The 12,203-nt window shown below is 33.7% G+C and overlaps 1 protein-coding gene across 1 annotated transcript; it reads right to left on the bottom strand.

The window, feature by feature from the left end:
- Positions 1-741: 741 nt before the first annotated feature.
- LOC147070231 (uncharacterized) lies at positions 742-12,008 on the bottom strand. The gene is made up of 11 exons (XM_085949330.1): positions 11,771-12,008; positions 11,537-11,684; positions 9,178-9,269; positions 8,196-8,396; positions 7,749-7,863; positions 5,800-5,890; positions 5,601-5,709; positions 4,742-4,898; positions 2,899-2,989; positions 1,564-1,663; positions 742-1,031 (listed from the first exon to the last, which is right to left on the bottom strand). The coding sequence occupies exons 1-11, from the start codon at positions 11,909-11,911 to the stop codon at positions 795-797; spliced, it is 1,482 nt and encodes a 493-aa protein (XP_085805456.1). The 5' UTR covers positions 11,912-12,008; the 3' UTR covers positions 742-794.
- Positions 12,009-12,203: the final 195 nt, after the last annotated feature.

The following is a 12,203-nucleotide window of genomic DNA, read 5'->3' as shown; positions in this document are numbered from 1 at the left end:
GAGCTGAATGGTCTGAGTTGAATGATATTGGAATCAAGAAATGAAAATATAAATATTATTAAATTCTACAGGTTTTTTAAAAAAGATTTTGTCGATAGTTATTTCGGTTGTAACACCATTATCAAAACTATTCAGATAGCCCGTTTGCCTTTGCTTAAATACTATACATTTTCTTGTTCATTCCAACACTGGACTGACAGGGCTCCAGCTTGGGTCATCGACCAGATAAGTGAGATAAACACACATCATAAATTTGCACTAATATATAGCTATCAATGAGGCGAGAGTAATGGTCGAGCGATGCAATATTTGACTATTGTGTCGATACTCAACAACTCTATAATTCAAGTGGATGTATTTATAAACACAAAAAATTGCTAATATACACTGAATACCCTTAATTTTACCTCAAACTCTATTTAGAAAACGCAATTATAGAGCGTCACACTGCCTTTAATCTTAGTGATAGGTAGAGGGCCTGCTTAACAATCCTAGTCCGCTTCAGGATGTGGGAACCATGGTTACCAGTTCCACTTTCAACAATGCTCTTGAGCGAAATAATATTTTTATAATTCATACCATCCATCCCGTGGAGTTTGAATCACACATAGTATCCGCGTAAGCTCTGTTCACATGAAAATAATCCTTAGCGCACATTAATCTTAAAGTTTCATTTTGTTTAAATGGAACATTTTTCATGCTCTTTGTGACTTTATCACCCATAAATAAAACACAATAATCTTCCATAAAAAATGTATTAAAAAATTTCTACAATAAATCGATAAAACAGTTTATCATACGTGCCATATTCTTAATTGTCCGGAATCTGTTTTGCATGCAATACTGCCATTATTAATGTCAAATTGATTTTCCAGTGTCAATTGTTTATTTGCATCGGAAATGTTTTCAAACTCGTCAATTGTTGTGCTGTTGGTAAAATTTTGTTCTTCATCTTTTTTGGTAATCGATTGGATTGATTTAGAAGGCTTCTTACATTTAGTCCCAAGTGTGTGCTGCTTCTCATGACGAATCTATAATGAAAGAAAATGTAATGATTATACGTTAAATTTAATAAATATTTCATAGCTTTATAACCTGGCGATATTCTTTTTGATATTAACTTACTTACGAAAAGCTCGTATTTTTCAGGAAACTAAGACCCGTTTCATACGGGACACCTTGTGGCGCTACCGGCTTGGCGAGATTCTGCATTTACATATAAATGAACGCGACACTCATGTGTACCCGTCTGAACGCGCCCATTCAGTTATGTGTAAATGTGGAATCTCGTCACGCCGGTGGCGCCACACAGATGTCAAATGTAAAACGGGTCTAAGAATAGGAAGGGACGCTTGTACAACCATTGCGTGCTAACATGACATCATCCCCTGAATTGTTCAAAAATATTTTCAATCTATCTTGTAAACCTCGTAAATCCAAAACATTTTTTTCAAATAAATAAGTCAGTTGATATAAACTCTACGGAGGCTCATATTATTATGATCTACACAGAAATATAATTCAATATTAATTCCGGACAATTTTGTCATCGAAAGACCTTACCATAGATATCTTCTGAGCGAATCCTTTATTGCAGTGTTTGCATATGAAAGGTCTAGTGCCAGTATGTATTCTGATGTGGGTTGCCAGGTTGCTTGAATCACTGCAACAAAATAATAACATGTTATTAAATCTTTATTCCATAAACAATCATTCTACCTGCGACTGCTTTTGCTGCATAAGGGTCCTAGGTTCGAATCCTGGGTCTGGCAAGTACACATATTGTTTTTCAATTTGTGTGTGAGTCAGGGTATGGACCTAATAGGTTGAGCAAGTGGCTGACATCCATTTCTCGTAAAAAACCAAAATCTGATAATACAAACCTCTACTCTGTGGAGGCCCATAAATGATCCTATCAGGATCGGACATGGTTGGAAAAAAAAAAAGTGGCTCATATCACTCGCAACCAGAGGATGACACTTATCAAATTTTCTTGCACCACGGCAGATTGGGCAGCTAGACCATACAAATATGTATTAGACCTTATATTTAATTGTGAAATAAATTCATAACTGCATGGTCCATACATGTACGGCCACACTTTAAAACTACAAACAAAGTATAGCCGTACTAGTGCGGTGATGCATCATGTGGACGTATTTTTCATGCCACTCTTATAATTCTACAGTTACGATGGCCGCGCGGCCTAAGCGTCGGCCTATAGCGTCGTGGGTCCCAGGTTTGAATCCTGGGTCTGGCAAGTATACATATTGTTTTTCAATTTGTGTATGAGTCAAAGTATGGACCTAATAGGTTGAGCAAGTGCCTGACATCCATTTCTCGTAAAAACATAGTCTGTCAATACAAACCTCCACCCTGTGGAGGCCCAAATGACCCTATTAGGATCGGACACGGTCGAAAGAAAAAAAAAGAATCACTTATTCCCAACTTCCATTATGAAACTAACTGGTCAAAATATAAGCCTTGTCATTTTGAGCCTCCTGTGCTCATACTCTTATCGATATTACCATTGACAAGCTGCCGTAACATTTTCATTTATTTCACATTTCCACACTAGCAATTTACTGTATCGTCGTTTCCATTGCAAAATTTTTCAGGGGCGCATAAAAACAGTTTAAAAAATGTATGGCGCTTGAATCGATCCAAAAAAGGTTTTCATAATATCAACGAAAATGCAATTTTTGTAAATTGTGTTATTTTGCATAATATGCATACATATTATGTAAAGGTGATTTTTGCGGTTTTAATTATACAAAAATGTCAAAATGTATATTTTGCAGATATAAAATTTTGCAATGGGTAGTTTTTGGTAGGTTGACAGGTAGGTTTTGCAAACGGTATGTATTATAAAAGATTTACATGAAAAGTATGTCGTACTTAAAAAAGCGTCCACAGTGCTCACAGCTGAATGGTTTTTCCCCGGTGTGCGTGCGAAGGTGTGTCAACAAATGACTGCTCTTGTGGAAACCTACAACAAAAAAATTAATAAATGAGGAGCTGAAAATTTAACGAATACAAGTGAACTGGTGACTGAGTCCATTAAATTGACTTCAATGATCAATAAGTGAATCTACATAATAGTTTTCAACATTATGTAAATGAGGTTTCTTTCCCAAATGATTTTTTTTTTGTTATTCCACTAAAAAATAATGATATTTATTTATACTTATTAACATGGCCTGAACAGTAACGAACCATAAGTGCGAGTGAGAAAGCATTCGGCATGCTTATGTTCTCCGCAATATGCGTTAGAGTAAGATAGAATTTCTACAACTGATATAAATATTTTTTGTACACGTCCCCGGTAAATATTTGTTTGAATAACTCCATTCATTCAAAAACTGCAAGCATGTATTGCTGAAATTTATTGTTTTTGTGTTAAATATACAGTTAGTGGTAAATATTTTTAGTTAATTTAGTAGAAAATTTGGTTAATTATGTTGTGTTTAAATTTGGTAGCCTTACTGAGAAGCAACACGATGGTATAACGTTTCATAGTTATGTTAATAATAATAAAATTGAGGTTCTACTGTGCGTTATACGCAAGAAACACGGCTTCATATAGCTGAACAATACACACTCTCTTTATATTATTACTCTTGAGTTTATAAGCATTTTTTGTGTTTGAATGAGGATAAGTCGAGACAAAAAATTCAAAATATAAACAGTTATAAAAGTAATAATGACATTTTATAAACTATGTTCATGAAATATCCTACAATATTGGGAATAAAGTGCTTATATTAATATATTAAGGCTATACTTCAGTTGAGGCATGGTCTAAAAAGATCGTGGCTAGGCGATGCGCGGATTGTCCAAATGACGCATGCCGAACGAAATATAATTTGTCATAAAAATTCAACATCCGTCCATTTAATGTTATGTTTATCGTTATATTACTAATAATAATCGTACATTCATTGACATGTTTTCTTTCTCAAGTACATACGTAAAGTTTTTTAGTCATCTTTACACGATTTAAGAATATATTCATCCGACGCCATGACAAAACAAAATGACAATCGCAATCACACCTCGACTGTCGGTCTCCGATTGGCGACGAGTGCCAAATTTCGTCGCACCTACTGTTAAAAATTATTTGCTGTTTCACTGAAGTACGCTCTTAAGTGGTTATCAAACCAGTTATGTATGTACATGTTTGAATTATTATGTTTCACATTTAAATAGGTATGTTGTGATGTGAAAATTACTGATAACTCATTTTTTGATCGTATGTTGCTTGTACCCGATTAATTCTCAGCACCTCAATAATTATCTCACTTTAATGGTATCACATAACTATTAATTTCTGGTGGAAAGATATAGAGATTAAAAAAAAAACACTGCAATATTTATTATCTTATTCCACATTATTTAATAATGATCATAACTGGTTTCTCAAAATCCGGTTGTTTATGTGTTCTTTTCGCTTCTACTACTGCACTATTCTGTCCCTACATTACTATCATTGGGTCTCATGGCCTGTTAGTGTTGAAAAGAATAACTGATTATATAAGCTCATAAAATTCGGTGGTTGTACGTGTCAGCAAAAAACTAGAGACCAAGAAGAGTAGAGAGAGCTAAGGGAAGTCTTTATCCAGCATCCAGCAGATCGATCCCGGCTGATAATGATGATGGTGATAAGCTCTAAACGACATGTCTGTGTGTGTTATCTGGCATATCAAAAGAATGTTTACATATGTAATGAAGACCTTCATACCTTTGCCGCACGTCATGCACTGATGTTCCTTGACGCCTGAGTGAGTTTTCATATGCTCACCGAGATGCGACAGCAGTTTAAAATCCATCGGACAGAGCTCACATTTGAACTCTCGAAAATCCGCATGGACTCTTTTGTGGACGTACAAATTGCCTACCTGAAATATTTATATAAACACGATATTTTTTTTAAAAGCAATCGAGTATTTTAAAAGTTCATCTTGGTCAAATATCACGTCATAGATAATATCATTGAAGCAGCAAAACTTTTACTTTAGAGGAGAATTTTTGTAGCAACAAAGAGTGAACAGTGGAACTATTGAAAGTAAAACTAATTCGTAACTGCTTTAAGCTTTACATATCTATTCTGTAATTTACTCTTCTGAACTTTAAGTGGGGGGGGGGGGGGGGGTTCCCGGAGTTTTAATAAAATGTATCAAGGGTTCCGCCAAACAAAAAAGATTGGGAATCACTGGTTTAAAAGCATCATCAGTTCAAGAGAAAAGAAATATTCTTGAAAATGTGAAAGAACGCGTACACATAATATCAATGCTCCAAATCAATTTGTACGATTTAAAAAAAAAAATTCAATACTCTAATTTATGTTTTCCCTTTATTTAAAAATGTGAAGTCGAGGTTTCGTTTGTTTTAAATTTGACAGATCAATAGCTATTTCGGTTGTAAGCCAATGTGTGTTACCAGTGCTAATGTATGCATGTCAAACTTGGTCTCTTAGTAACAGGGAAGTTCATAAATTAAGAGTTGCATAACTCGGCAACAAAAGGTGTATGTTGGGCATCCAGCGTAGACAGAAAAAGGATTAAAAGCAGATCTGGTAATAACAGTATTTAATAATTTACCTGAGTAAACGCCTTAAAACAGATATCGCATTGAAATGGCCGTTCGCCAGTGTGAGATCGATGGTGAACCGCCAAGTTGCCAGCTTGTGTGAAACCTTTTCCACACACGCTAGAAAATGCAATATTACAATAATTTATTATTACCTGTTACACCAATACTGAATAAATTTAATCAATATAAGCATTCTTAAAAACACACCTGCAAGTAAATGGTCTGTAGTTATATTTTTGGCATCCCTCGGGTATCTGTAATCCCTCAATGGCTTCATTATTGATGTCTAAAGATTTGTCTGAAAATATACAGAGTTGATCAACAGATGTACGATTAAATTTGAATATTTGTATGCATGAAGATTGCGAATGACAAAACATAGGTTGTGATTGATCTATATCAGGCATGTCCAACTTCAAGTAGACTGACCTACTATCCAATATCAAAATTTGCAATGATCTATAGGGGCTTGTAAACGAACAACTTTTTACGGCACTACGATACGGCAATTGTGTTGCCGTTAATAGTTCCACAAAACACGAAAATAGTCTATGCTGCCGAATTTTTCCATCTATTATAGCCCATACTTTCTGGCAGCACGGTTTGTCGATATATCGAGCGCAATCGAAAATACGGCAATAAGTCCTAGACAAATCCATTTCTGTCTCACTGCTCCATATGTGCGTCACTGTTTGACCTGCCGCCAGTTTACCTCCCCCAACATCGTAGTGACAGACAATTCAACAATACATCATAATTTTTTGCCGTGTCGTTATTAATATTATTGTTATTACTAATCGTCAATTCACACTACATCCTACAATGAATAAATGAACAAACAACAGGGTATTGGACCTTATTAATGAGATTCATTTACATCCTAAGCCATGGAAAGTGGAAGCCAAACTATATAAAGATCCAAATATGAAATGGGCAAATGCCAAAGCTACACAAACTTCTGCATTTTGAACAATGTTAGTAACTGAAGAGTCGAACACCCTGAATAAATACATTTAACTCCTGTATGACTCTCATGTTGCCAAAAATCTAAGTGTGATTAGCAGTATTATACTAATTAGTGTTGCTTTCTTCATAACTGTATCTAATTTTATTTTCTTTGCTCTAATTATATTTAACAAAATATACCTACTCAAAGTTAATTTTTGACATTCTTGTAAAGTTTTTAAATAAATAATTATCATTAACTAATTCCTGGTATATATTACTTAATTGTTTCACGTTTGTTTAAGTAGGACCCGATCCAAATCCTTCTTTTATTTTGGATTTGTTTATGAGATTATTTAGGATGAGACTGCTTTATCTCAGGTCACGTGTACGCACAAAATACATCGGCCTCACTTGCCCGACACTCATGTCGGGTCATACATTGCCCAGCAACTGGGCAATAGTAGGGCAATTGTATCGGCAATCTGCAATTTTTGATGCTCGTTTAAGGGTCCCTTTAAGTCTATACTTCGGTTCCATATACACCCGATCCTCTTTTTGCACGGGAGATATGTACCAAAGACTACCGTGCAAAACAAAACCGTGTAAAAAAAGATAAGGTGCCCTTACAAAAATGGTAGATAGGTTCCATTACTTAAAATCAACTCAAAATACGAAATTCTTGAACTCAAAAATAATTAAACATAAAAATATTTATACATAAAAATACATAGTTTTTGATTTAAATTAAATTTAGCATAGAGAAATATATTAATTCAGTGTCGCTACTTGACAATAAACGTATCCGTTTACTGCTGTTTTTCGCTGGCGAAAAATCACTCTCATCGCTGGAAATATTTAACGACGCTGACGCTGAAGCACGCGGCGCGTCTCTCGTATCGAACCCGAAGTGACTGACTAGTGACGCCATGTACGTCTAGATGGCATACGGTGACAACATATGTATGCACCAGTGGTGTGCGGCCCATTGCAACACAATTTTTTGATAAATATGTACATACATACGTATTTTTATTCTTTTTAAACCGTGTTAAAGCAAAAAAATCAGTACTTAAACAGTAATAAAAAATAATCGGTACTTTTTTAAACTGTGTTATTTCGAAACCGAGCAAAAAAAACCGTGCAAAAAGAGGAGGAGATAAAGAGGAGAAAACGCTTGGTCATCGTGAGGGGGGCACTATGTCTTGTACCATTATTGTGAATCCTCATGTGGTGGGCCAAATAGCCTGCGGATTTGTACAGCTTCCCACACTCGCTGCATTGTTCCGTTTTATCCTTTGTTTTTCTTCTGGTGAAGCCTTTTGACTAGAAGATAACAGATTCACATTTTTAAAACAATCATTATCAAAGAAAGTTTACTAAACTATTTCCAAAAGATAATTTTTAATAATTACTATTGTCTTTTGGGCTGTCACCTTTTATTATTCCTTCCCCTTATTTCTACAACGTTTTTATTGAAGAGGCTATTCTCAAAAGATGTCGAGGACGGACGGAAGGAAGGTTACAACTAACCATGAAAGTTTAAGCAACAGATTACTATCAACTTATGATAAATTCAACCCCACCATCTAGTCTAGACTAAAAACTGATGTGAACAAAACTGATTATCGAATGGTTCAAAGATTCAATATACTCACAGATCTGCATTTCTTTTTGTCATCCAAATGGTCCACATGGTTATTGACGATATGATTCAAATTGTCAACATTATCCAAAATTTCTATCTCTTGCTTACAATCAATAACATCATCAAACATTTTCATCGGTTCGGTGGCATCCATTGAAACTGAACTATCTTTATCGCTTTCAATAAATTCATCTTCAGTTTTCGTAACAGCCTGAAAGCAATAAAATCTTCCATTTTGTATGATGTTATGTGCCAAAATTATTTTATGTTGTTTCCCAAAAATGTTTTGCAGATCGCTAACGCAGAAATATTTTTTTTTAATAGTAAGTATAATAACGTCTGATAGCAGTTGATTTCGTCACATAAAACCATTAATCTATTTTAAGAACAATTTTAATAACACATTGCACAAACACTTACAGGTGCACGGGTTTTGAAGATTTCATTAGATTTTTTAGTATACGCATTTGGACAAGAAAAATTCGCAGACCACCAGTTGAAAAACACTGATCTACACTATTGTGTGTTATATCATATATATTTTATGGAAAAGAATGGACCCTAATAAACTATCATAAAATACAATATATATCATGGCAAATAAATACAGTACGCAAAATGTTACATTATCTCAAAAATCAAAGTCAATTGCAAATTCCAATAGAAAGTTTGCCGAATATATTTCATCACATGTTATTTATTAATAAAATAAATTTAAATGTACTATAACCATGGACATCTGATATACCAAAATACGGCTTTATTCTCAATGTGAAATGATGACATTACTTAACAATAATACCATTTTATGATAATGTTTTATAATGTGATCATAAAATGCTAAGTTCTAGGATGCAAAAAGATATAATCATAATAATGACATATACATCGTTCCTACAAAATCGACAGGTTATTTCAGATTTAGCCCCCTATAGATAATCCATATACTTAATTTTCGACCTTTACACGGTATAAATAAAACAGCAACCAACCGATTCTATATTTTTTTCCTCGTGGACTCTTTTAATGCATTCATCATCGGAGTCAGACCAAGCATCACATTTTTCAGCAGCCGGACTCCCATCTAAAAAAATTGTCATCGTGAAACACTTTTCGAAAGAAAGATAACCTAGTCTGAAAACACCCTTATTGGCTGTAGTTTTAAATCAGTTTTTTCGGACAAATAAATAACTTAAAGGTGATTTTCATAGATGGTATAGTCAACTCAATTTAAATCATATCATCAAAGAGGGTTGACCAAAGATGTTGATAAGCCTTAAGTGTATAAAATTAAAGCAAAAAAAAAGGACCGGTTGTCCAGAAATAAAATTAGCTTACTTCTCATTGCATGTGCATTCGCAGAGAACTTCACACTACTACATATATTATGGTGAAATTTATTTGCGATTTGAAGGCCATAAAAAAGACAATTCGTTATAATGAGTAGATAAGCAGCCAATACTACTACACTTCAGCATTATTATTTAGTTGAAAAATCATGTAAAATTTGTGTAAAACCGTTCATAACTGCAATCGAGTAAGTAATTACAATGAACATAAAAAATCGTCGCTGTTCCATGTAAGAATATCGGAATGGCAACTGAGCAATTTTAACATTTGTGGAGTTTACTGACTTAACCATACGCTTGCAAAATAATTTTAAATGTCATTATGTGTAAGACTCCTTTTGTTTAGAGTCCAAACTCTTTGGGGTTGACAGTATTTTATACCGGGCAATTCAAACTACTGATATAGACATCGAGGCACTAGAATAATTATGTTTTGTCGTCAGCATAATCTTTGAAAAGTATTTAAAAAAAATAGTTTCCTTGGCAATAACCGAAAACTATTGTTTATCTTTGCATGCATCCTGGATAATATTGCCAACGAGCACTGATTATTGATTTGATCAATCAAAATATTGAAATATCATGGAAAATTGAGTAATAAATGAAATTAAGTATATTTTAGGATTTCTTTTACCATTTTTACTTTACGGTTGCTACATTATTCAGGAATGGCAAAAAAATAAAAGGCCACTGATGAACAGTAGTCTCTCAGTAATCCGCCACTCCAAAAACCAGACAAGTGTCCAATTAGTGAAAGCGGCGGATTATAGTGCATACATACAAAATATAGTCAAAATTAAAACAGGTATTTCGTAAAAATAGTTTTTTTGAGGAATTTGCACCAGCAAATTACAGTTTTGTTTATAATCAAAATCAAGTATTTACTAAATTATACATATTTGTAAACTAAGTTTATTAACTAAATATTAAACAGTAAATCACTCGACACAACCAGTTGTTCAGTGAGGCAGATATTCTTGAATGGCTTAGGATTCCTGGCTTTCCCTATGACCAAAAGCTTAATTTTGTGTGTCCCGGTTGCATTGGAGCACGGCATAATTAATTGTGATTCGGTCCTTGGTCACTTTCCTACCTGGTACATTAATTTCTTTGCGATGAACGTACATTTACGAAGGAGAAGTTTCCAAAATAAACCCGTCTCATTTGATTCTCTACTTGTACTCGGCGGACTATTGAATTTGACAATCGAATACCGGTGAATTATAGAGCTTGATTATGTGCTTTCAACTAGTAAAAATATTGGATTATAGTAGTTGTCGGATAATCGAGCGGCGGATTACTGAGAGTGTACTGTAACTCATTTAATTGGCTGTAAAGAACAATCGTATTAGCATTACAAGTACAAAATGACAATATAAATTATATTTTAATTTACTATACTTAGGTTGTTTTAGTAGTCGATAGCTATAGATTATCCCGTCTCTTTCTATGAGCTTTATACCTGACAATTCTTGATAATGGTGTTACAACTGAAATAGCTATTGACTAATAAAACAACCCAATAATTTATATTCCAAATGCTAACTAAATTAAAAGAAAGAAAGTGGCCAATATCCTACACAACAATCATTTAGTAATGATTACTATTTATCTTCCAGATCAATGAGCTGGTAATGGTTTATTGAATAAGCTTGTGACTTTGTCCGCACAATCAATCAGCTGGGCACGGGAGGCTTACTCGATGTGTGATAAAAACAAACGGTAAAGATTCAGTACTCTTATCATTATTGTGGTCGAGGCCTTTCGAAACCAAGCACAACCTAAGTATTATAACCCAAAAATAAGTAGGTACCTTGTGTTAGGTTAGGTTAGGTCTTTGGTCTCAAAACACCTTGACCGCAAAAACGGTAAAGAGTAATGCGTCTTTATCAAACAAACAAACTTATTATAAGTAAGTACCTAATAACATAATTATGATGTAGGTACTAAATTTGTTAAAATGAATAATATTGTGTTAGTATTAATTAAAATATCATTTTACCTATTTCTTGTAATTTAGTGCTTGATGGTAAAGTCATCAATAAAACGTGTGCTGACTGTTGACACTTTTTTCGAAATTTGTATGCATTGTTTAGTTTTTTGTAGCAGCCTGAACAAATCATAGTAGAATACCCATCTCCTAGTTCGATCTAAAAAGATTAAATGCACTGGTAAATTATTATATCTTGTGCCATGTATAATCAGCGAAATGCAATGTAATTTCAAATTTACTAACAATTACATCTGTGCACTGCCTGATTTTTTTAGCCATCCTTTGACATGACTTATTTTTAAATATGTCTTTAAGTTTAAATTCTTCTTTGAGGCACAGTCTGCACTTAACGCTATTTCCAATGTTCAATTTAGATTTGTTCATTTTATAAAATTATGTAGCATTATTTATTATTGTATTGCGAAAAAACAAAATAGTCGATATTATGTGCATGTAAATAAACAAAAAACAACTTTCAGTCAACTGTCAAAAGCACAATTTATACTTGCCATATTGATAAAATTTTGCTTTACGATTACTGGTACTTAAACATAGCACATACAATCGTAAATTCGCTCTTTATGTATGTACATAAAATATTATATATAAGTTTTACTACCAAAAATCTTCAAATTATTAAATTATTTAACTTATTACAAAGAATGTCGCAAAAATA

The sequence above is a fragment of the Rhyacophila brunnea genome, unplaced genomic scaffold, assembly GCF_057557595.1.
Source record: "Rhyacophila brunnea isolate RB1 unplaced genomic scaffold, BYU_Rbru_1.0 scaffold_22, whole genome shotgun sequence".
In the NCBI taxonomy this organism is placed as follows: domain Eukaryota; kingdom Metazoa; phylum Arthropoda; class Insecta; order Trichoptera; family Rhyacophilidae; genus Rhyacophila; species Rhyacophila brunnea.
The sequence above is the reverse complement of the archived record's forward strand: the minus strand, read 5'-3'. Positions and strand labels throughout refer to the sequence as shown.